Consider the following 27,419-nt stretch of genomic DNA (forward strand, 5'->3'; position numbering starts at 1 on the left):
GAGAAATCTGATTACACGTTAAAGTGTAATAGTGGTGGTACTACTGAGAACTGGCATAATGCACTCTGGGATGAGGTGCATGATGAAGGAACTGACCTCATCAAAGAGGTTAGAAAAAGAAGTGATGACTAAAGTTACGTCTCAAGGGAGATTATAAGTAAATAGGCAGAGGGGAGAGTGAGGACCCTCCACAGAGAGGTCTCAGCATGTGCAAAATGCCTATGGCAGTGGGGAGGGTGGTGTCCTCAAGATCTCTGTTCAGAACTAAGACATCTGGGCTCAAGAGGAGGCTGGTCGGGGTCAGGTTTTCTAACACTTTGCAGTCCCCACAAGGGCAGACTTAACAGGGAGAGGTCAACAAACCAATCCCACTCTGATCAGATTTTCTCTTTAAACCCCAGTGGGGAGAAAACGCCACTGAGAGCAACCTGCACTACTCTACCATACACACTGGATGTGCAGGGACGCCCATGGGCATTTCAATAGTCAGTGCACACGGGCGTTTTGGCCACGCCCTCATTCCTTGCAATATTGTTGCTACACATAAATAGCTCCTTTCTATACATCTATGTCTCCTTAAGTAGACTATAAAATCCTTTGGGTATGGGGGCTATATCCTATTCATCGTTTTCTTTCCTCCTTCATGGCATCTAGCAGACTGCTAAGCACATAGCAAATGTTTAATAAATGTTTCCTTAAAATGTAAAACATGAAGAAATAATCCATTCTTAAACAGCCTGTCAGAAGTAATCTCCTGGGAGAAAATTTTATAGCCTCACTTGGAAAGCCATTCCAATGACAGCAACACTCTTAGGAAAGTCTTACTGCAAAACTTCGTTTCTTTCTAATTGTAGCCAATTCTTGAGTTTCACCTTCAGTGAAGATGGAGAACAATCCATCACATTTCCAAAGAATGCCTTAGTTTGAAGAGCAGTACTGGGTCACCTATACCGCTCTCTCCTTTCGCTGGCAAAATACTGAATCTTCTCACCTTTCCTCAAAGAAACCACTTAGTTGCTTCCTGGATTCTGTCCAAAACCTCCATCTCTCCTAAATTGTGGAGGCCAGCAATCTAGTAAATCAGGAAACAAGGTCAAGAATGCCTGAGGGACTTTGTGCACAGTCCTCAGAGTAGAGGCAGGCTCTCTTTCTCACTCTGCTTGTTTTCAGGCCAACTCACATGCATGCACATGTAGGTTGTGCACATACATACATCCGTGCATGTATACACCCAAACATTGACATTTTTACCAGCTCTCAGAACAGACATTGTTTTATTAAGTGAGTTTGCCAACTGTCTTCTGTTTTCTACCACCAGCTCAGTCTTACCAATCTGATTTGTCATATCAATTTTTTTTAGTGAAAGCTTCCTTCCCATGTATTTGTAAATAATATGACAGAGAAATGAGCAGCATTATTTTTATTGGTCTTGCCACTATCTCCTTCATGTGCAAAAGCATCACACAGACTAGGAAATATCACCTAGAAATTCTAGCATTCCAATGCATCAAGAATTCAAAAATAATGAATCACTGGTCATTCAACGAATAATGAAGTTCTAATAACATAAAGAGCTATTATGCTTTAAAAAATTTTTCATATTTGGGTAAAAACTGTTCAATTTTATTTCCAAAATACACTGTTAAATGTCATTTGCAATCATTTTTTAAATCTTCTCACAGAAATGAAAATCCCCGTTATTTTTATTGTAGCCTTTATAGAAATCTGTATTATGCCATTTAAATGAGATCATGTGTAAGATATTAACTGAACTGCACATACTTAAAAATATGTATTTTTTGGAGAAAAAAGGAAATTGTGTATATTATATAATTACAACTAATTATACAACTTAAATGGGGCCATTTTCAAATTAACAAATCCAAGTTTCATAAAGACTTATGAAATAATGTTTGTTCTAAAAATCTGCATTGGTTGAAATTGCTCCCAAGATTATTTATTGTATCATGCAATAGTTTTCATATTTTTATGGAAATACATACCAGCCTACTTAGCAAACACTTACACATGTATTACCTCATGTAATCATTTATTGGAGCAAATTGAGGACAGAATTAGAATATTAGAAAGAATATTGTTTTGTTTGTACTTGGAAGAATAAAGCATTAGCAAAGTGATGGTGTAGATGACACCAAAAGTGTTTAGTGAAACACTGCTGTGTAATTGGTATCTCTAAGACTTTTGCAACAATAAAACACTACCCAAATAGGTACCTACCAAATAAACAATAAGAGCTCTGTCACATAACTAAAATAAGTTTTTAAAGATGAAGAATGTCTTTACCTTATCAAACACATAAATAATCTAAACACAGCAAAGGGAATAGAATGTACTTTTAGAATTAATTCAGAATCCAAAATATATTTATGTTAATAATGCACATTTTAGTAGCGCTCAAAGAATTAAAGAGAAGTAGTGATCACTTTTGTCTCTGCAGAAAATGATCAGCTTCATAATAAATATCTAATTATGCTTTATGGACCCTTTAGGGAAGATGTGAGTCCAATTTTGAGTCTAATGCCCATGTGTCGTGGGTAGCCTATTCAAAATTGATGAGATAATCTCTAAAGAAATCCAGCAAAGCTGTCATCGTAGGTTAAAAACAGATTACACAATGCTCAGTGCTCCGAGTCACCCAGAGGAAAAATAAAAACTTGCCAAGGTCACTCCAGCGGTCCACAGTGCAGCCTGGGATAACAGCATCTTGGTGCAATGACCAACGTCCTCCCTAACGCACACACCTTGACAGTTTCTGTTCCAAAAAGAGATCAAGGTGACTCACTTTTTTTTTTTTTTTTTCATGATCTTCCTAGCACCCAGCAGCAATGTAGGGGTAATTTCATTTACAACACATGCACAGAACGAAAATTAAGGACTAATTTCTTGGGTCAAGGTAAAAGGCACCTAAGTAGTCCGTGTAACCTGCACTCTTCAGCACACACAACCCGCACAGGAACCATGCAGAATAAAACAATCACTAAGAAACAAACACTAAGCGTATTACCCCACAGACCCCCGGGGAACTGAATGCGGACCCTCGCTTATTTCGACTTAAACAGATCGGGCACACTTTCTCTAATTTAGAGAACCAAAGAAGCAGTTCCAAAGGGAGACCAAACTTTCTGCTCAAAGTATCCTTTTGACTAGAGCTAGAGAATCTCCTCCCAAGTCCTAGACAAAGAAGAGTATTCAAAATGAAAGAGACCCTCTACTTCTCAGCCAAACCAACCAGGTGCCCGGCCCCACGGGCTTTGGTTACCCAAAGTCAAGTTACACGACTTACAGACGTTTCCCATGCACTGAAAATGCAACCAGAAATATTCCAGTCTTAAATTCAACGTCCCTGCGCTAAACTCAGTCCCCGCCGACTTGCATCGACACGCACAAACTAACTTCCTAGGGCAGTGAGGAGGCGCCCAGACCCGGACTTTGCGAACAGGGTGCAGAACGAGAAGGACGCAGTCCAGGCGCCTGCCGGGGTCGGAAAGAGGCGCGCACAGAGACGCGACCCACGGACCCAACACGCGGGGGCTGCGCTCAGTCTCCTGCCCAACCTGCTCCCCCGCTTCCGTCCCGCGCCCGCCTCCTACCTGTCTGAGAATGAAGCTGGTCGAAGTGGTGCTGCCATCGGATCTTTTCAACCTGCTCCTCCGGGTCGTGGTGCCTCGGGCCACCTGGACTCGACACACGGGGGCCAGAGAGAATCGGGTGAGGACCCGGGCAGCTACCCCCGGCTACAGTCGACCAGCTCCCGGGGTCCCCCAGAGCCCGCACCCAAGTCTCCTCGGCGGACCCCAGACTCAGCCCCCACCCCCACCCCACCCCCATTCCAATCCTCGACAGCCGAAAAGATGCCCGAGAGGAGCAGCCCACGAGCACCCACCACATCCATTAACAAAGAGTCTCGGGGCACGGGGTCCGAGTCCCCGGCATCTGCTGGGGTAGGCTGCGAGCTCCGGAGGGGGAGCGCAGGGACCCGATGAGGTGAGGAGGAGGAAAAAGAGGAGGAGGAGAAAGAGGAGGAGCGGGAGGAGAAAGGGACGCGGAGGAGGGTGGGAGAGAGAGGCCGCCGACTCCCAGGACCGGGGGCCCCGAGCGCCGGGCACGAGGGCGGGGCACTCCCGGGCCGCTGAGGAGGGGGGAGGCGGAGGAGGGGCGGTACCTGCGAGGGGGGCGAGTGCGGCCCGTCCGCGGTCCCGTTCTTGGCGTAGGAGGAAGACATGGTTCACAGGTGCATGGCCCGCCCGAGCGCGGTGGGCAGAGGGCCCGCAGGCCCCCGAGGGCTCGGAAGCGGGGGAGGGGAGGGCGGCAGGACTTCCCCACCCGACTATGGGACCGCGCCGGCTCGCGGCTCCCTGCCTGCACTTCGGAGAGCGAGACACCTTAAAGGGCCCGAGGCGCTTCCCCCGCGCCCGCAGCGGACCCACAGGCGGAGGTCCCGCGGATGGGCTTCTCCGGATCTCGCCCACCAGAGCGATGGGGAGAAGCGCGCTCTCACCTAGCGAGTGCCTTACATCAGAGCTTTCCAGAGGATGAAGGGAGGGGGAAATCTGCGGTGGGGGTGGGAGGATTAAAATAGTCTGCACAGTTTAAAATGAGACAAAGGTGGCACGGTTCATGAATCAGGACTTGGGGAGGGACGCTGGTGCAGCGTGGCAGAGTGGGAAGAGCCGACCGGCGCGTGTGTGCGTGTGCGTGTGTGTCTGTGTGTGTGCGTGTGCGTGTGTGTGTATGTGTGTGTGTGTGTGTGTTTGCTGCATTGGAATTTTAAAAGGGCAAGAGCAGAACCTTCCTTCCGCGACTTCACTCATCAGCCCACAGTGGTAAGGCAAAGGGTTTTGTAGTTTGTTTTTTTTTGTTGTTCATGTTTTTGTATTGTTTTTGCCAACTCTGGCCTCAGAACCGCGAACCATAGACATCCAGGCAGCCGCGGAGACCCTGTCAGCCTGAGTCTGACGGGAGATGCAGCCCCGCAAGAGAGCAGCTTGTCCTAAGGAGTTTTGAAGGTCACGTTAGACCTGCTAAAAAAGCAAGAGTTGGCCGCGTGCCTTCCATTTCTACGTGGATAGCTGTTTTCAAGGAAGGAAACTCATCCATAAAACCGTACACAATCTTTGCCGTTTTTGCAATTCTGGGTTTCCTTCTGCAAATACATACAAGAGATTAATTTGAGACCAAATTAAGCAAATTGTGGAGTGGTGAAATTTAAAGTAATAAGGAGAGGGAAGAAAAATACATTCGATTTCACATATAAAAAGAACCATTTAACTATAGTTACTGCATGAGAAATCCATCTTTAAAATATGCATAGTATCTTAAATCGCTAATCTTAAATCGTTAAATCATGTCACGTTGCATTCCAGGATTTCTTTTTTATGGAAACTGCCCTGTTTGTTTTAAAAATTGGTTGGCATTACTGAAGTCCTGACTATACTTTACCATTCACCAGACACTTATTTCCATTCCTACCCCCTTCACTCAATCCAGACCTTCATTTCTTTCTAACAGTCTGATAACTAGTCTCTTTGCCTCCAGGCATAAGCATGGTGTGTGCGCTTGTGCATGCACACACACATAGATCATTCTTACAGTCAAAGCTATTTTCCTAAAACTTCTTTGTCCAAGTCACTCTTCTTTAAAAGGCACTTACTGCTGTTAACACTTCGCAAGATAGAGACCAAATTACTTGGTCCCAACAATCAAGCGCTCCTCTTCTCTGCTTTCCTGGTCACCACTTCATTTCTCCAACGTAATCTCTCTATACAGACCTTTTGGCAAGTAGGCAGGTCTGCACATGATTGCTTCAGTGTACCAAATACCATCTCACTTCAGCACTTCTGGCCTAGAATACACCCTATCCCAAAACACACACACACACACACACACACACACACACACACACACACACGCCCCCCGCTGATTCCTACTCTTCTTCCAAACTTGGCTGAGCTCATTCTTCCTCCAAGACCGACCTCGCCAGTCCTGGATCATTTCTCGTGCCCCTGAAAAATGGAAGCATTTATTTTCTGGGCATTTAATATAGGCTGCCTTGGTTTATTACTTCTCTTCTTGTGAAAATCTCCTATTTTCTAAAATAGATTTTTAGCTCTTCATCTTCTTTTCTTCTACCTCACATATAGTAGATATATCATGAAGTTTATGGATAATGGTGTGTCTGCCAATACAGAACTCCCTGCTTTGGTTACGGTCAGCTTAATCCATTTTTAGTTGTGAGCTATTTTCATAGGTCAGTATCTATATTCAGTCAATATCTATAGAATGAATTATTATGTGGGCACCCGAAGTTGAGTTTTCTGAGTTTCCATTGCCCACAGTCGTACTCACTCTGAGTTATCAAAAAAAGAATCTATAGCAATGTGACAGTGAGGCCCTCTCTGCACCTACCCCACAGCAAAACTGGTGAAAACTATTATTTTTTAATTATTTAATTCTCTGGAAGTGGCCCAAAGGATACTCGGCAAATGAAGAAACATTTATTCAAGACCGTTCACTAAAGGTCAATAAGATAAGTGAGAGTCTGTGGTATTTGAAACAGATACCTCCCTCTCTGCTTTCAAAGTCGGTTCAGTGAGAAGCAAATGCCACACCACACTCGTGCAGCCTAGAATACAGGCCTCCCTCTCCCCTCAGCTCCCATTGGGACCGTCATCTTTCTGGGAGATAAGGGACATCAGCATTTATCATCCTGCCCCTAGATCCCTCTTGCTGAGGCTAAGTTCCCATCAAATAGGGCAGAGGGGGGTGGTAGCTCCCTTCTTTAGCCCAGCCCCACCCACTCATGGGATGGAGGTGCTAGTGTGGGCACAGCACCTCTGAGAATACTGGGGTCCCAACTGCTCCTGGAGAGGCACACCAGAGGACCTTGGGACTATGGCCTCTCTCTACCATGCACTCGGGTCCTGCCGTGGAAATGTCAGTGAGAGAGAGCTGCACCGCTGTCCCTGCACCCAGCACCAGAACTTGAAGAATGAAGTTGGATCCATACAAAAATTAACTCAAAATAGACAAAAGACCTAACTGAACGAGCTGACAGTGTAAAACTATTAGGGGAAAACACTGACAATGGATTCTTAGATATGACACCAAAAGCATAAGCAACAGAATAAAAAATAAACAAATTGGACTTTATCAAAATTATAAACTTTTGTACTTCAAAGGGCACTATCAAGAAAGTGAAAGCACAACCTACAGAATGGGAGAAAATATTTGCAAAGCATATATTTAATAAGGAGCTCCTACTACAGTATATAGAAAAAGAAACTTTACGATTCAATAAAAAGACAACCCAATTTGAAAGTTAAACAAAAAGTCTGAATAGACATTTCTCAAAAAAAAGATACATAAATGGTCAATAAATCCATGAAAAAGGTGCTTGATGTCATCAGGGGAAGGCAAATCAAAACCACAATGAGATAGCCATAATCAAAAAGTCAGATAACAACAAGTGTTGATAAGGATATGGAGAAATTGGAACCATAGTACACTGCTGATAGGATTGTAAAATGGTCCAGCCAATGTAGAAAACATTTTGGCAGTTCCTCAAAAAATTAAACATGGAGTTACCATATGACCCAGCAATTCCATTCCTAGGTATATATGCAAGATAAATGAAAGCATATGTCCATGTAAAAACTTGTACAAGAATGCTCATAGCAATATTATTCATAGTAGGCAAAAGTGGAAACAACCTAAATGTCAATCAACTGATGAATGGATGAATAAAATGTGGTATATCTATACAATGAAATACCCTTCTGCATTAAATATGAGTGAGGTACTAGTATTGTACATGCTACAACATGGATGAGCTTTGAAAATATGCTAAGTAAAAGAAATTAATCAGAAAGGTCACATATTGTATGATTTCATTTACATAAAATGTCCTGAGTAGGGAAATCTACAAAGACTAAAATTAAATTAGTGGTTGCTTAGGGCTAGGAGGCTGGGGTAGTCAGGTGGCAGCTAAAGGGACAGGGCTTTTTGAGGTGAAGAAAATGTTTCAAAATTGATGGTAGTAATTATTGCACATTCCTGTGAACACAGTAAAAACCACTGAAGTCTACACTTTAAATGTAGATAAATTTGCATGGTATGTGAATGATCTCAATAAAGCTGTTATTTTTAAAAGTCTTCAGACCTCATAAAAATTAACTCAAAATAGATTATAGATCCTAGTGTAAAATGCAAAACTACAAAATTTCTAGGAGCAAATCTTCAAGACTTTGGGTTTAATACTGAAGTTTTAGATAAATGCCACCATAAATAGTATGATCCAAGAAAGTAAAAATTGATATATTGGACTTTATTAAAATTACAAATTTCTGTTGTGTGAAAGACTGTTAAATGAATGAAAAGACAGGTTATAGACTGGGAGAAAATATTGGCAAGACACAAATCTCATAAAGAACTTGTAAACAAAATATGTAAATAACTCAAAACTCAACAATAAGTAAACAAACACCCCAGTTTTAAAAATGGACAAAAATTGTGCAGACACCTTAACAAAGAAGATATATAGATAGCAAATGAGCATATGAAAAGATACTTGTCATTAGGTAAATGCAACTTAAAACAACAATATAATACCTGTACACCTATCATAATGGCTAATTTTTTTCTATAACTGAGGAATTCTCATTCATTGGTGACGGGAATACTATATGGTACAGCCACTCTATGAGATAGTTTGCTAGTTTCTTAATAAGTTAAACATAGTCTTACCATAAAATATAGCAATCATGATACTCCTAGGTATTTAAGCAATTGATTTGAAAACTTGAGTCCACTCTAAAACAGCACATAAATATTTATAATAGCTTTATTCATAATTACCCCAAACTGGAAGCAACCAAGATGTCCTACAATAGGTGACTGGATAAAGAAGTGGTACCATCATACAATGGAATACTATTCATTGATAAAAAGGAATAAGCTAAAAGCCATAAAAAGATGTGGATAAACCTTAAATGCATTTTGCTAACTGAAGGAAGCTAGTCTGGGGCTATATACCATATAATCACAGTTATATGAGATTCTGGAAAAGGCAAAGCTATAAAGACTATAAAAAGTGAGTGATTCAGGAGGAGGAGGGTAGACTAGGGGAAGCACTGGGCATTTTTGGGGGGTGATCAAATCCTAAAACTAAAGCTATTCTGTTTGATACTGTAATGGTGGCTACATGACACTATGCATCTGCCAACCTATAGAAATTTATAGCACAAAGAGTGAATCTTAATGTGTGCGATTTTCAAAACATCATTTAGGAAGTTGGGAGATTCCAGGATAGAATGCAGAATGTGACAAAAGTACGTAACTGTATTACAATTATATGAAACAACTTCACTTCCAAGTAACTCTGAAAGTGAATGGAGTCTCTAAGACTAAATACAAAAGGAACTGTGCATGGGCAACTGTTCATGAAGTTTCTTGAGGAGTATAGGTCAACAGTGCTAAAATCACTATACATATGTACTGGAATTGAACAAGCACCAGGAAGTATATGAACAGCAGATGATGAGAGGCAGGTTTTGCATAGTTGGAGTGGATGGTTACAGATAAGCAAAGGGAGAGGGCTAGGATTATCAATGTGGTAATGGATTCAAGTCAGAGACATCCATATGAGCACAAGTGTAGCTTAATATATACATTGATAGCTATATAATGAAATATTTGTAGACCTGTATATATACAAAGGTTAGTCTACAAATGCTTATTTTCTTACTTTCAACTGAAGTCCTAGAAATAACATCTCAATAGTAACAAACACATCTAGTACCCAGGTCTTGGTTTCTAATACCATCATCAAATGAAGGAAACCAGGACACCTCGAAGAAATAGCTTATTCTAGGACTGGGGCAGGAAATATGTAAGATAAGCCTGGAACATCTTATTGTGCCAGAAAGTAAAGAAGTACTTAAAAAAAAAAAAAGTATTCCCCTCCTTAAGTATGGACTGGGAATTAGTGACTTCCTTCTAAAGAGTGCAATGGAGAAAGGGGGAAGTGGAGAAAGGTGACAAACACTGCCTCAGCCAGGCGATCACAATCAGCATTAACGGCGATGGCGGGGTGGTGGTACTTACTCTTGGTATTACAAGAGGCACTTAACCTTTGTGGTTTTCTCCCTCCTGAAACCCATAACCCCAGTCTCATCCATCATGCGGAAAATGTCACACAAATCCCGACTGAGGGACAGTCTACAAATGTAGTGGTGACTGGCAATCCTCAAAACTGTGAAAGTCATCAAAAACAAGGAAAGTCTGAGAAACTGTCACAGCCAAAAGGAGCCTAATGGAACTTGATGACTAAATGTGTGATATCTTGGATGGGATCCTGGAACAGAAAAAGGGCATTAGGTAAAATCTAAGGAAATCGAATAAAGTATGGACTTTGGTAAAATATCAACATTAGTTTAAAAATTGTAACAAATGGCCCTGACTCGTGTGGCTCAGTTGGTTGCACATTGTTATGCAAAGCAAAAAGTCGCCAATTCAATTCCCAGTCAGAGCCCCTGACTGGGTTCTGATTCTGCCACTGGGTTGGGGCGCATGCCAGAGGCAACCAATCACAATTGATGTTTCTGTCCCTCTCTTTCTCCCTCCTTTCCCCAATCTCTAAAAATAAATTAAAAAATATTTTTAAAAACTGTGTCAAATGTACCATAGGAAGGTAAAATATTTATAATAGGGGAAACTAGGTGCACACTTCTGTACTATCTTCACAATTTTTTTGTAAATCTAAAAATACCCCAAAATAAACTTTATTTCATATTTTTATTTTTTAAAAATTTAAAACTTTATATCTGAAAGGAAATGTAGTAAAATTTAAAATTTTATATCTGGAAGGAAATGTAACTGTCTAGATCTATAGCAAACCCCACATTTAGCAAATTAGGAAGGAACCTGCTCTGAAGAGAATGAATTGGTCAGGAACAGGTGACCACTTTTATACCCTGTTTTCTTTCCTAAAACAGTGAACACTGTTGAATCACTTTGTCAGCAAGAAATACTCTCTTCATACACTTTATTCTGTCACTTAATATTTTTTAAGTGCTTCCTACAGAGGAAATCCTGTCCAAAATGCTGTTAAAAAAATAAAAAGACATGATTTACAGAACTCTCAGAGGTCATAATCATGACAGTGCATTTCATATTTAAAAATAAAATCATAATATTTTGTCTAGAGTTTATGCATCTAGGAGAATACTGTTTGTATTTTTAAGCTAGGAACATACAAAATCACTATAGTGGCACATGTGTTTAATTGCATATTATGGGTTTGTGGAATTAACCTTTTACACTTATGTCCAAACAACGCTAGTAAAAATTTTCTGAATTGTTTTTTGGGGGGATCTATTTTCTCTTGTTCTAAAGAATTTTTCCAGAATTATCTCTCCCCCTTCCACTGTCTCCCAGTTCTGTGGTCCAAACACTGACAATCTGTTCAAAACGCACATAACCCATGCAACCTTTGGATATTAAAGTCTATTATAATATTTTTGGAAATCAAATGAAAAAAACTTTACTTTCTTAGCCTAAAACAATTTATATACTAAATTGTTTTACCCAGTGAAAAGGCTATTATGTGAGTACAATTCTAAAGGGTACAAATCATTCAGATGACTATGGAAGTAAATTTTTAAAATCTAAGTTTTAAGTATAATTACTATTAAGATGACTCATAGACATATTGTAAATAGAGAATTCAGATGCTACCTATTAGCTAATTTAAATTTTTTATGCTCTATTTCTTTTATCTGGCATGTTAGTCATCTTTGCTTTGGTAAGAGACAATGCTAAAATCCCAGTGGATTAAAACATCAGGTAAGCCCTTGGTTCTGGTCCAGGCTGTTGCTCAGTTCCCCTTTCTACTCCCAAGCCCAGGTTGAAGAAGCAGCCCCACTCTGAAGAGGAAAAAGCCAGAGCGCTGAGGATTTCATGGTGCCTCTTTAAGCCTCTGCTTAGGTGTGGGCTTCTCTGTTGCAACTGCTCATATCCATTGGCAACACATGACATTCAACCAGGACCAAAATCACTGCATGGGAGCACGCTACTCCAGGAGTCAAGGGCATGGGCAGATATGTACAATCCTCTTGGAGGAAAGGAGAAGAGTAAAAAAAAATACAAACAATACAATCCTGACATGAAGGATAGCTTATTTAACTAGACAGTTATAAAATCTGATCTCCTCTGTCCTTTACCTTCATTCTGCCATTTTTCATGGTTGTCATAAATTATGTTAATTCTTTCTACAACATTTAAAGGAAGTATTCTAGAAGTTCTAAGTTGCCGAATGATGTACATTCAATTCCAAGTAATGTTCAAATTCTAGTTTTTCTATTTCTCTGTGCCCAGTGAACAAGGCTTATAGAGATGCAAAGTTGGAGAACTTGAATAAATCTATATTAGTGGCTCCCAACCAATGTAATAAACATGTGGGACATAAAAGTCAAGCTATTCAGTATCGTCAGGACCACTACATAGAATTTGCTTTGCCCTTATCCCCATGTCTTCCTGCGATGCCTCTTGCTAGTGTCACCTGCCTGAGTATCTATGACCTTTCAACGTTCTAGGCAACCCCTTTATTGAGTGTTTTCCATAACCAGTTCCCCTCCCCCAGCCCACAGCAAGGGTCGGTGATGGACAGTTTCCTGCCAAGAGGCAGAAAGAAATGTTCAGTGTGCTTCTGCTTCGGCTGCAATCCCTGGCCTCAGAGAGGAGAAATGAGCATCCTGCTCTGGAAAGCATCCATGAGTATTATTTGATGAGCATTGGAAACACTATGATTTTTTTTTAAATAGAGTCATTGGCCTTTTTGACACTTAGGACCTTAGTCTCCTTGTCTCTTGGTAGTTAAAATAATGTCATATTCCCTGGATTCTAAGACAACTTGAAGTTTAAGATGTATCATCGATTGAATAGCTTTAAGGGAATAAAATGAAATCTTACAATACATGTGCATCCACTGTAAAATACATCCTGATTTGACACATTAAAATGTAATGATGATAAACGAGCACAAGGATAAAAAAGGGTCAAACAAAACACATTTATTGAATGCCAGGCACTGTAAGGTGCTATGCAGCTGTTAAATCCATTTTTATTCTTCATCTCACAAACATTTCACGTGCCTAAGCTGGGCCCTAGGGATACACCAATGAATTAAGCACAGCTCCAAATTCTAAAGGATTTTACAGACCTAGAGGGGGTAGGAATGCTTTCAAATACAAATTGCAAAACCCTACCAACAGTAGTCTAGACAAATAGGGGTAACAGATCAAGGGGTTATTTTTTTCACGTAAGTGCAGAGGAAGATAGTCTACAACTGGTGCAGCCAATCAAAGTTGTTATCAAGGAACCAGGTCCTTCTAATCTTCCTGAACCATCCTAACTTTTTTCCTCATGGTCACAAAATGATTGCTTTATTTCCTAACATTGCACCTGCCTTCTAAGCCAGGAGAAAGGGAAAGAGCCAAAAGCCTTTTTCTTCAAAGTTTTAGCTAAAAGATGCTACGGAAGTACAGCATGGTTACTAGGGGCCAGAATCAGGGAAATTTGGGCTGAAACTTGAAAAAGACAATTTGTTAGATGGCCAAGAGAACTTCAGGCAGTGAAAAATAACAGGACCAAACAAACAGGTGTGAATAAGCAAAATAGGCACCTAAGGAATTTTAGGTTTGGGGACTGGAATCTAGCATGCATGCAGCAAAGTGAAAGGGGTTAGAAGGGCTGCCGATGGCGAGATCATGGAGATCTTAACTAATATGTAATCTAAAGAGTTTGGGTCCAATCCAGATCATACCAGAACCTCAGCCTGGATGATTTTTCTCAGCAACTCTGATTCTTGAAGAAGCCAGGCTATGAGTGTAAGCCCCAGGTCCCATCGCGTCAACTGGAAACTACTCTCCTAATTCAAAACAGCCTCATCTAGTTATTACCGGGTGTTTTCCTCAGAGCAATTCCCTGAATTTTGCTCTTTTCTAATCACAAAGTACAGAATTCTATAAGCTTCCTTAAGTTGCTTTCTCTGATGTTTGACCCCCTCCTCCTCACAGAATCGCAGAGCCAGTCTGTTTACATCAAGCTCTGGTCTCATCAGCCCACTTGTGAGATAGCTATTTGTACTGCAATGTACACATAAATAGATCCAGCCACTATTACGCCCTTCCTACATGAGTATTCTCACATCTGAAGGCATTTTATACCCAGGTGAGCCCTTTGGGACCCCACTGATCTCAGTGTTTTGTGGGAAAGGAAGCTGTTACAGAATATTATTTGACGTTATTACACAATTATTTCTAGGTAACAGTCACACTAGTATAGTGAGGAAAAGCATATGCTTGCTGGGCAGAGCCTGGTTTAGAACCCCAGCTTTGCCACTTACTAGCTTGTGAAGATTCATCTCTTTATCTGCCTCTCTCCCTAACAAGTGTTATGAGAATTTAATGATAGTGTGTATGAAAATGGTTTTCAATCAAGTCAAACTGCAATGTCTACCATTATGCAACTTGATGGTACATGGTGAAGCCATAAATACAACTCAGGCTTGGAAACTCAAGTTCTTGGTATTCCCAGCATATAATAATGTTGAATGAATTAATGACTGCTAATAAATCTTTAATTTCTTCATCAGTTTTGAAATAGAAGAAACAGCAGTTTGAAACTTTTATCCCCAACTCCACTTGCATGGCCTACTGTGTCTGAGTTTTTTTTTTAAATGTCGGTTTTAACAATCAGGTCAGATGTAAATATATTAATTCTAGTCTTTATTGACTAAAAACAGTGTTTGAGAGTCCTTGTATTAGAGAATCTTAACAAAAGCTTATTTGACCATGGAACACCAACAGAGCAATTTGACTTTGAATTTATTTACCACATTGGAAACTCGGACACAACAGATACTATATAGTGGAACTCTATTTTCATTCCCAATCTTCTCCTCTGCCTTCTCTCTATACATATAGAGGCTGGAAAGCAAAATACTCACTTTCCCAGACTCACTTGCTACTAAGTAAGTAGCTTTTTGGCCCAGTTTTGACTAATAGCATGCAGGTAAAATTTCCTGGGGGGTTTCCCAGGAAAGAATTGTGATTATCATCAGCTGGCGTTTGAAACCCCATTTTTCTTTTTAAACAATACATTTTTCAAAATACTTGTCTGGAGTTACTTGGAGGCAAAAAAAAAAAAAAAAATGTGACAGCTAAAAACCATCTCTACATTGACACCTAACACATCTATTCATGGGATTTTCACCACTGTGAGCTACATCCTAACAAGATAGTACTGACTCCCTTTTAGGTATGTGACGGAAGTGATCAGATAAGGACAAGGCTGTCACCTCTTAAAACTGTAAACTATACAGCTACAGGGTTGATCCATCACAGTTGTAAAACTTAGGTCCTGGAATGGACTACCACTAGGGTATACCAGTGTCAAAAAGTGGCAAGTGAAAGAACAGTCTCTTCAACAAATGGTGTTGGGACAACTACCTCATGCAAAAGAATGAAGCTGGATTCCTCCCTCACACCATGTACAAAAATTAACTCAAAATGGATCAAAGACCTAATTATAAGAGCCAAAACCATAAAACTCTTAGAACAACAGAAAATCTTCATGACCCTGGATTTGGCAATGGACTCTTAGTTACGATACCAAAAGCATAAGGAACAAAAGAAAAAATAAATTGGACTTCATCAAAATTAAATATTTTTGTGTATGAAAGAACATCATCAGCAGAGAGATAAGACAACCTACAGAACGGAAGAAAATATTTGCAAATCATGTATCTAATAAGGGCCTAAAATCCGGAATATTTATAAAGAGCAGTAACAACTCAGTAACAAAAAGACAATTGAAAAAATGGGCAAAGGACTTACACAGGTAATTCTCCGAAGATACAAGGGGGAACCCTAAAAATTGGAATTTATTAAAAATTGTGTATTTAGTCTTACATGTTTAAACTTCCAGCACTGTCAAAGTACTCTCCATTTGATGCAATACAGCTATCGAGATATTTTGTGCACTGCTCAAGTTTTTGAACTCGTCAATTTTGATGCCTTTTAGTGCTTCTGCTATTTTTTGTTTCACCTCTTCTACAAGAGCAGAATATTTCCCTTTGAGGACTTTTGTTATCAGGAGGGGAAAAAAAGTCATTTGGGGTGAGATCGGATGAATAGGGAGGGTGGGGCATGGGAATCATTCCATTTTTCGTTAACACAGCATGGTGTGGGCAGGTATGCTTGTAAGTCACCCATCATGAATGGACAAACCACTGAGCCTTCAAAAAAAATTCACTTAAGCTGAACTTAGCCTCTCACGACACTAGCTGGTACACTGATACAGATGGGTTCCTAAAACACTCAGCTAGTGGGGGAAGCCTGTACTACAAGGGGCCCACCCTCCAAAAGATAATTCAGGTTTTTTTTAAGGTCCCCCCTCGTATACAAATGGCCAACAAGTAACGTGAAAAGGTGCTCAACATTACTAGTCATTAGTAAAATGCAAATTAAAACCACAATGAAGTACCACTTCAACATCCACTAGGATGGCTATAATGTTAAAAAATAGAAAATAACACCCTGACCAGCGCGGCTCAGTTGATTGGAGCATTAGACTGAATGGTCTAATAGACTGAAAGGTCGCCGGTTCGATTCCCACTCAAGGTACACGCCTAGGTTGCAGGCTAGGTCCCCAGTAGGGGGTGCTCAAAAAGCAACCATACATTGATATTTCTCTCCCTTTCTCCCTCCCTTCCCCTTTCTAAAAATAAAAATTTAAAAAACTGCTCTGGCTGGTGTGGCTCAGTGGATTGAGCACCAGCCTGCAATCCAAAGGGGTTGCTGGTTTGATTCTCAGTCAGGGCACATGTCTGGGTTGCGGGCCAGGTCCCAGTAGGGGCACACAAGAGGCAACCACACATTGATGTTTCTCTCCCTCTCTTTCTCCCTCCCTCCCCCTAAATATTTATTTTATAATAAATTTTAAAAAATAATTTTAAGTGTCTTTAAAACATTTTTTAAAAAATCAACTATTGAAACAGCATATGATGACAATGTATCTGCAGGTAATTTCAAATCCTAATTATTTCATATTCAGGTAATTTTATAAACAAATCACCAAATTCCAAGACAATGTTGGCAGACTACATTTTCCACACTGTAAAAACATATCCCACTTCATGTATTTTAACACCCAAGTGAAAGCCTTCTACATTAATGAAAACTTTATTTTAATTTTCAGGAATTTTCTCATGTACCAAGATTTCATGTGAAAAAGCAGAACTTATTTTTATTTTTTTATAAAAACAGTAAGTATGAACCCAATGTAGAAATCTGATGTTAGTTCCTTTGGCAGAAAACATTTAATTATAAACAGGTTTGAAAATAAATACAATCCATTAGATCATGGAAAAGAAAGAAAAATAACAATGCTGTATTTCTTAACACTAAATCTCACTACACAGATTTAATAAGATTTTTATACTATCAACAACCTGAAACACAAACTTCACTGCAGTATGGCAAAAATAAAATTATTTTTAATTTAAGAGGGAGACAAAACTTCTGAATATATAAAATTTCACAGATAAATGCCAATATACACTATTTATGTACATGTTGCATATTACATTATTCAAAAACTACATTAGGTGAACTCAACTGACTGATCCCAATTTAGTGGGTATGCAGTATTCATACTAGTTCAAGACTTAAGCATAATTAAGCTTTTACAATTCCAATCACAATTATACATCAAATATTTACACAAATATTAAAATAACTGTTTATTAAATATTGTTTGGGAGAAAAAGGATTTTCCATATATATGCAAACATTATTATTAAGAGCAGCTTTGTAAATGTTTTTTATGCTTTGTAGTCTTTAAATAGATTTGTTTCCAAAAAGTAAGGTGCCATTTTAGAATTTTTTGTAAGTATATAATTGAATTCACATAGAAAGAAAAGAAATATAGGATGAAAAACAGAACACAAAGCATTAAAGGTTAAAACTTTTTTTACTGTCACCTGTATCATATGAAATAAAAGAATGACAGAAATTGGGTTTTCAGATACTGCTTGTTTTTTCCTTTAAATGTAGTCCAAGTAGTATATAATTTTGTTCTAGGATACAATTTCTTTGAAAAAAAGCAATGTACTTAGAACCAAATTTCTTTAAACAGTAAATGACAAAAAATTTCCAGAGCACTGTGTTCACATGGATTCTTAGTAGAAAGATTACCCATAGAAAGATTATCCTTAATCTTTCTACTACAGATTTCTGTAAAAAAAAACAACACAGAAATCTTGCTTCCATACAATTAACATTATAAAAAACAAACTCATATCCATGGTTTCTTCTAGTCTGTTATGTATCTGTAAGCATATGTATTCGCATTCTTTTTTTTAGGACATAAATGTAATAGACTTCTGTATGAGTAAGTTAGAACTCTTGATGCTAGCCTCTTTTATACAAATAAACTTGAATAGTTCAAATACCTATTAAAAATTCTTAAATCTTAATCCAAATATAGTTTTAACATCAATTGTTCCTGTAAATAACATGGCGGGGGGGGGGGGCTTTTGTGTTTCTGTAACATATAGCTACTGCTTCTACTATGGCTTTATTTGCATTTTCTAATTTTTGTTATCTAAAAAAGTGGTAGATAATGCAGTAGTGTGCAAATTTTTAGGAGAGAAAATAGTCCCTTATGAGTTACTGACTCCTATAATGGAATCCTATTAGTACTATAAACTAATTTGAAACGTATGCTTCAGAAAAACTGTCTTGCTAACTTTCCTACCAATCCATTGCCTGCTGTTATTCCACAGGCTCAGAATTACTCCTGAACAGAATGGCTGATTTTTTTCGGCAGCCTGGCATAGCAATGGTACTCGAGTCACCTCTGTAAAGAAGCAACATTATCAATAAACACACACTTAACATCCATGCTTGGCATACATCACATCAAATTGTCAGGTCTCATGGCTCAAATTCACATGTCATCCATAAAAAGGGAATATAGCATCTCTGCACACTGTACTGTATGAAGGAAAAAGATCATACCTTCATTACAGAATGACCAAAGTCATCTGAAAGGCCTACATAGTGGCAATTCTAAATACCAGGGACCCTTGTAGGAAAATAAATGTTCTCCAGGTAATGGAAATGTTTTATGAGGCATTTCTTAGCCCACTGCTGGCATGACTGGAGGACTAGCTAAATACTTTTTTACACATTTGCACTTGCATGGTCTTCACTATTAATAACAGAAAACGTTTTTGTTCCTTCCAAATTGCTCGCTTCTGCAGACAACTATATGCTAATTATTACTCAACATACAATGAAGGCAAAACTGAAAGCATTACAACTGTAATTTAAGGAGCCAAAAGGAATTATGATGGCAAGCTAAATGCTTGCACAAAAAGATGGTTGCCTTTTAAAATAATGGTATGTGGGATACTGAAAAAAATATGCAGACAAAATGTATCTAAATGTTTCAGTGCTCTCCTTATCAACACGCTATTATAGGAGTAAAGGGTGGTTTCTTTATAAAATTTACATATCTCATGCTGGTTAGTGTCATAAGGCTACCCACGGGGTGTCCAGATTTGTGCAGGGAAACTTGCAATTAAGACAAAATCAACTGGAAAAAACCTGGAGCTGCCTCTGTTCAGAAGTTTGACTTCAAACAAACTCGAGTGAAAAAAAAAAATCCCTTTATGGCCTAGTAGAGTAAGAAGATTTTGTGCTTTATTCATTCATGGTCTATGTTGAGTTAAGAAAAAAAATTTTTTCTTTCAATATTTTCAGATTTGAATCGTAATGGTTGAATAATACACATATGAAGGCTTTCAACAAAATGCTTGGTGTGTTTCTAAAGGAGAGGCCGCTGATGGTAATTTGTTTGCTGCTGTGCAACTGCATGAGCTGGAACTGCCACCGGAAAGCCTGCCAGCTGTGGCAAGCTGGACGCAGTGTTCTGGTAAGATGACAGGTCCGCAGAGAGCCCCATCTGCTGTGGGTATGCAGCTGTGCCAGCAGCTGACTGAAGGGTAGAGTTCTGGTTCATGTAAGCTGGATTGGAAGGAGTGTCCTGTCCAGTGCTACAAACAAATTTTTAAAAAGAAAACCATGTTTACTTTGCATTATCTAGGTTATGGTTAGAGATCAATCATCCTGAGAAAATAAAAAATGCCTTTTCTATCTTTTTAAGTTTATTTGCTGTGCTATTCTGATAATGATTTACTCACTCCAGCTACCCAACACTGTTAATGTATTTTTTATATTTTGTAAGAAGAAGATATTCAAGCAATAAAAAATATAAGATTATATGGCCCATTTAATCATTTAAAAGTCTTTGGAGGAGATGCTGATTGTTTCTGACAGCTGTATCCTGAGCAAACTTCAATGAGAACAAACCGCAGCACAAGTAGACCTTCAGCCCATATTCTCCCTGCCCCCATCTCTCAATCCAGGACAAAGGAGACCACCTCTTTGCCACACATATTCTTTAGACTTTCCTTTGGTAGGGCACTTTCAAAGCTGCCCTAATAGCCTAATTTAAATCTCTACATAAAATTAATGAAGGCAACGAGAATGGTGTACTCCACATAGGATCCTTAATCTACCTTCAAGATAGTTCTGACCTATAGTTTACTTATTTAGAGTGTTTTAAAAAAAAAAAGTTGAAAAACCATACCTAATTGCAGGACTTGTTTGTTCCTGTTAACTGCATACATTTATTTTAAAAGATATATTATTTTATATTACACAAAATACACTGCTTCCATTATAGGAGGATTAATGTTTACATTACTTGTTTCTTCTCCAGAATTCTTAGCCTCATCAAAGATAAAATTTTACATTTTATCTGAACACCAATATGAACAAGTTTATTTAATTTTCAGATATCTAAAAGTTACACTGATGGAATTTAAGAGTGGGGAGAGACCTTAGATATCATCTACACATGACTATATTGAATGAACATTGTATGCCTAAGCAAAGTTAATAGAAGGCAAGATTTAAATTTGATTTTCAGAATAAAAGTATTAGTATAAAAAATTAGGCCACAAATTCCACAACTCACACTTCTTTGAAGAGTCAAAATAACAACAGTTTTCTGATTTTTAGGTGTGCATACAGATAAATATGTCTAGGACTCCTTTGCTGGGCTGATTATAGCACAATGCTACAGTATATGTATGTTAGAATATATCACGGGCTTAGTTCCTGTAAGGGACAGTTACCTTTATTTTGTTCCAGGGACCCAGACTATAAGCCGTGGACAACCATCTCAGTCTGGGTAGCAAAACTAAGAGGAGCACAAGTTTTACTTCATGGGATTATAAATGGGCAGTGCTATAAATTCATCTCAATGGTAAAAGATAGCAATATTACTACAAACAGAAGGGCCTATTTATTCTCATTCTGAAAGTCTGTGAATATTTAACGTATACAATTACAAAATTAACACAGCTCCAAAAAACTTACCTTAAATATGGAGCTTGGGCAGGCTGTGTAGTCACTGAGGAATTCACATTTGGAGGCAGAGATCTCAGTGGACCAATCTGATCTGGTCCTAGGCTGTAGCTTTGGGTGACAGTAACTTGGTGCACACTTTGACCCATATAATTTCCACCATGTGATTGAACTGGATATGTCTATTAACCAAAGAGAAAAAGTTGACTCACTGAACTCCCAAACATCTGCCTAACAATATATTTAAAACTTTAAAGGACTTAAATGAAATAAAATGTTATAGTTCTTAGGAGAACAAATGGCTTCACTGATCCATTCACCCTAGTACAAAAAGCGGAGAGCTTCCAAATCATAGTGCCGAATCTATGGAAATTTATTATTTATTTGGTTGTTCTTTTATTTTGCAGGGGGTTGAAAGGAAGGGAGGTAGTGTATTTTTAAGTAGCAGTTTGGAATTCATCCAGGTTGTCCATTACTCAGTGATGTGTGCAGCTATAGAGCCACAGAAAACTAAATACTCCCTTGAAGGGCAGCCATCAGAATGACGACCTTCTTTGCACTCATCCCAGGATGACTTATTCAAATCCTCCCTAGGAATGAAGCTTATTAGGACAGTAAGTTGAAGAAGAAATGGTATCAGAGCAGGGTGCAGGTCCTCCCTGGCAATGTCTCCTTTACTTCCTGCCTTTAGGGTAGACAGGACAAAAGAAAAGAATAATTTTGTGGGTAAAGGAGAAGATACATCATGAAATAGCAAAATGGTCTAAGTCTCTTCAGATATTTATATGTGCCCTACTTAATTTTCAGGGTAACATCTCCTTAAGGACAGGATCTACCATTTGCCTACCAAATACAGCATTCAAAACAAAAAGCGCATGTTTAATAAATATCATATAGTAACTATCATCACTCCAGTAAACTAAGCTATTTTTTAAGCAAAAACCAGTGACATGAAAATGTAGAATGCTAGAAATGGCAAATCAACTAGAATAAGTGTGATCATATCACTTCCTAAGCAGACATGTAACAACTCACTGACAATAGGCTGAGACAATGGGAACGGGCCTCTTCTGCATTAGTTTCTGGTGGCCTTCAGAGACACAGCTAATGGTGTGCTACTCCAAGTTTTCTTTAGTACAGAAACTTTTTTTTCAAATTATAATAGAAACTTTGAGTATGTCAAATGCTGTTATGAATGAATAGTGTAGATAGGAATCAAAATGACAGAAAGTTAACTTTTTAAGTAAATGAGTTGTGCTTAGCAAAATATAGATTGTAACTAGTATGCAACTAAACACAAAAACCTGGCATAAGAATGACAACCCTTTAAAGACATACAAAGAAACAAATATAACATACAATTCTATTATACAATGGTACAGACATTTCTATTTTGTTCCATTTTCACAGCAGCAGCAAATAACTCTTTGAAAAAGAAGCAATATTGAATAAACTCAAGATGTCTTTTGCACCCAGAAACTCTTTCTACCCTCAACTCTAATGACTCTTTTATTATTTTCAAAAGTTCAGGGCATGGCATTTTTGATAAATGCTTCTTGTCCGATGTGACAGTTACCATGGTAACTATTCTTTTTCTACTTAACAATTATGTTATGTCAAGTCATCAAGAATATGCACCCACATTCTATCTTCTTGCCTTGGTATCTCTTTCACACACTCTTTTACATACCAGTTCTCATAAATTAACATAAATTTTGTTCATCAGAGCTCCTTTTAAATTCAATCGCTGACTGAAATTTCAAAAAGGCCTCAGAATACTGGACACTAATAAATATGTATCTACTTCTCCTGGGAATGACAGATAAGATGTAAAGTCTTGGGGAGAGATGCTGTTCATAAATAGCTTATTGAACCTGTATCAGTGGATCTGCATCATATCCTCATCATACATGGATTTTTAACAATTTAAGTCATGCATCTAAGAAAATAGAAAACATGATCTGAGAACAAATGTTCATTAACTAAGCCTTTTAATAATTAAGCTCTTAACAGAAATGTTAAATCATGCTTATTGAGTAACAGGAACAGCACCAGATACATCAGACAGTATACTAAATCGAAGGATTTACACTAATAAAAAGTATATTTACTTTTTATATTTACTTAAAAGGATTTATGCTTTATATTTACAAAAGCATATATAAAGAACCAGAAGTCCCCAAGTGTATTTAGTGATCACTTTATTAATGTTAAAAATGAACTAAAATGTATTTGGGCAATATCAATATCTAATTTGTCCTGGTAAGCACTAATTGTTTGTCATATATATCCTCACCTGAGGACAAAATTATTGATTTCTAGAGAAAGGGGAAGGGAGGGAGAGAGAAAGGGAGACAAACATCGATCAGCTGCCTCTCATATATGCCCTGACTGGGGGCCAGATCCAACCTCGGTATGTGCCCTGACCAGGAATCAAATCCACAACCTTTCAGTTTACAAGGGAATGCGCCTGAGCCACATGGGCCAGGCCTAGTCATTATTTTTTTGAATATCAAAAATGAGTTTTAGAAACATAGAAATTTTAATACTATACTTTAAAACTTTGTTTACCGGTAATTAATTTTTTTAATTTTGAAAAATGTTCTCAGAAAACATGCTCACCTGCATTGGAACCCCAGCTGGTGAAGGTGGATAATGTGCTGGAGGATGGAGCTTTGAATAAACTGAATACACTGGTGCTTCATTCACCAATTTGTTATATAGTTCCAGAGCCTCCATGACTTTTACATTCAATTCAGACAATTCTGAATGTTTCCTGGTACAGGAGAAAAGCACTTTAATCCTCTTTAAAGTTGTTTATTTTTATCTTTTTATTGTTCAAATACATTAGCAACACAAATTATTTTTTAAATTTAACACATTTTCTATTCATATTTTAAATGGTTCTTTACAGAGTAGGGCAAAACAGGTTTGCAGTTGTTCATATGGAAAACAATAATTAATAATTATTAATACAAGAACAAGGTCTGTATTTTGTGTACTCACTACTGTAAACCTAGTTCCCCCCCCCTTGTCCAATGAGAATATTCATAAAGGGGAAACAGGAGGAATTATTTAATTCTTATAACAACTAGATAATATGACTTCATAAAGTTAGGGAAAGGCCACACCTCACAAAATACAATCAATTCATAATTCTGGTACTAGGAAAATTATGTTACATATGTTATAGATTTCTGTTGGAAACTCAATTACAAAGAAGAAAAAATTCTCAATTTAGGAAGAGTCCAGACCTTAATTAAACATCTTAGTAGAAGAAAGTACTCGGGCAAGGCCCAGAGCCTGCTATGAAATATACTTATGACTGAAAAAAAAACGTATTCACAAACAAAATCACATTTATTTTTATTTGGTTACGTTCATGAAAGGATCAACCGAAAAAAATGTTTAATAATATCCTTGAAAATGAAAATGTCTATATAAACTAGTATCTACTGCTTTTATTGGCTGATTTCTTTTGAGAAACTGAGTAAAACAAGATACCTTGTTATATAAAAACATATCCAAGTAAGAGTATTTTCAAATTTGCCCAAGGAACTCCAGGGCAAATCCTCCTGGCTTGGTACACTTTTGTCTGTTCCCCTGAGAGTAATAAAGAACACCCTTTGCAAATGACATATTCATGAAAGTTCAACGACCACTTTTTCTGACCTAAGGCATCCAAGAAGCCCATTTATTAAATGTAGCTCTTTCTATATATGCAAGAGGCTTAAGAGACGAGAGGAGGAGGTAGGCAACTATACACAGGGCTATCAAATAAAAGATCTGGACTGAGACTTATTGAGACTTGTCACCCTTCCTGTATTAGAATGTTGTATCTGAAAAAAAAAACAACAAAATATGCTGTTTCCTCTCTTGCACATGTGACTGTATGAAGCAGGTCAAACTCTATTTTCAGAAATGCCCGTTGTCAAACACACAGGAAGCTTCAGAAATTAGTGTCCATGCTAACAAAAGTGTGAATAAGAATTAACCATATGCTTCTTTTCCAGTTTGATTATCCACTGACCATTAATACCTCTGCACTGAAACCAAAGTAGCAGATGTGTAAGTAGATAGTTAATGCCTTCTCCAAAATAAGAACAATAAAGTGTGATGAAACTACCACCATCATTTAAGTGCAAGAGATATTTATTTTACATTTTGGTAGAAAATACAAAGAATTTATTTAAAATGACCAATGGGACAAAAAGTATAACCTTCAGTGGCTAGAAAAAATCTTCCTGTTACTACCCTTCTCTGGTAAAGGTAGATAAGTAGCTCCTGTTCTCTGTGTGCTGTTATATATAATAATTCAATAAACAGAAACTAGAAAGTGGTGACTACAGCATGCTAATGCCTTATTCTTGTTTTCCATTCACAATGGCTTCTCTTTCTGACTTCAGATAGACAATTCTGAGGAATAGGAGAAGGAGCAAAACTAAGTAAAAAGCTCAAAATCCTGTTAGTCTATCCTACAGTGCTGTTACTATTTTTAAGAGTAAGACTAGGTGGGATAATGAAATTAAAAGCAGCAGAAATACAAGGAAGAAAAACAAGGGTATGTGCATTGGATTTAGCTTCATAAATAAAGGGCAAATTTCATTTGAAAGTCTTACAAATACTAACTCTCGCCACATAACAAGACAATGTTTGCTTGCTTAAGATGTCTGTTTTCATGTTGTACTCTATACAAATTTATTCTTCGTTACTCATTATTCCTCAATTCCAGCCCAGGTAAGAAAATGAAGACTGGCACCATAAGAGCAACGGTCCATGGTTCTACATATACTCTACTGCCATGAAAAAAAAATATGATACCAAAATAAAAAGTACCACCTTCTTATTACTTTGTAAGAGTTTGGGAACCTGATAAATAACTTCAAGAGACTTAACAGATTCATAAACACTAGTTTAAAATTCTGCCCAAAACAAGTAAACACAGGAAACCTATACTTTTTACTGCCTGCACAAACTCACCTATCAATCTCTTCAAGTTTTTCATCTATCATTGGACCCATCTGTTGGCAGATATCTGTAAATACAAGAATATTTTAAAATCTTTAAACTTAAACCAGTTTAAGTAAATGTCAACAATTTTTAATAACAGAAAACCACTATGCAACATCATGAATAATACAAAGAGAACATTATGCTAGAGAAAGGACTATAAAAGACCTAATTTTAATACTATTGAGCACCAATATCAATGTGACCAAAGTTAAAAAACAGAAACCTCACTTTGTTCTCTGAAAGTACGAAGTTTTATGGGCTGTGAAATTTGGAGTTACCTCAAAATCTTATTAGCTAAGTAAAATGAACTTGAGTCAGTATATAAAATATGTAATTATATACAGATGAGATATGAACATTTTTGTTTACTTAAGCCACTTCAAAATTACGCACATGTATTTTCAAATATAAACACTGATACAATTAACACTACACTATTCCATATTCATAACTAAACTTTCTTCTAGTAAAAGATTTAAGAAGATTTATCCATTTATCACCGATTTTTTTCCCAAAGGATTTTTTCTTTAAAAAGTTTGTTTTATTTGTTTCACATATCTTGGGATCTAAAAAACACACCAGCATGCATCAAATGACTATATTACTAAGTTAACACAGATCATGTATTATTTTGACCTTTAAAATTACGATAGAAGAACTGAAACAGGAGTAAGAATTGCTAACATTTCAACTCAATTAATTTAATAGGCTATTATTTCTAATTCTGTCCTTTTTTGGACTGCAAATCTCTTCAGCCAATTTCTTTAGCGGTCTTACAGAAATACAAAGACTTCCTTCTTGAACAGGATAGGCAGGTTTATAACAACAATTTCCAGGTAATATGTTCATTACATCACTAGTCTGTTTCCCACCAGGTATTTCTAATCT

General features: G+C 37.8%; 1 protein-coding gene across 3 annotated transcripts in view; it reads right to left on the minus strand.

The window, feature by feature from the left end:
- Positions 1-17,166: 17,166 nt before the first annotated feature.
- STAM2 (signal transducing adaptor molecule 2) overlaps positions 17,167-27,419 on the minus strand; it is a 44,354-nt gene continuing 34,101 nt past the window's right edge. For all 3 annotated transcript variants that reach the window (XM_054562691.1, XM_054562690.1, XM_054562689.1), the window contains 4 exons: positions 26,499-26,553; positions 24,141-24,294; positions 21,531-21,700; positions 17,167-20,140 (listed from right to left, as the gene is read on the minus strand). In XM_054562691.1, coding sequence (XP_054418666.1) covers positions 19,912-20,140; positions 21,531-21,700; positions 24,141-24,294; positions 26,499-26,553 — 608 coding nt within the window. In that variant the 3' untranslated portion in view covers positions 17,167-19,911. The remainder of the gene's footprint in view (positions 20,141-21,530; positions 21,701-24,140; positions 24,295-26,498; positions 26,554-27,419) is intronic.

Source organism: Pteronotus mesoamericanus, unplaced genomic scaffold (assembly GCF_021234165.1).
Source record: "Pteronotus mesoamericanus isolate MK-2021 breed Mesoamerican mustached bat unplaced genomic scaffold, CSHL_Meso_final scaffold_651, whole genome shotgun sequence".
NCBI lineage: Eukaryota > Metazoa > Chordata > Mammalia > Chiroptera > Mormoopidae > Pteronotus > Pteronotus mesoamericanus.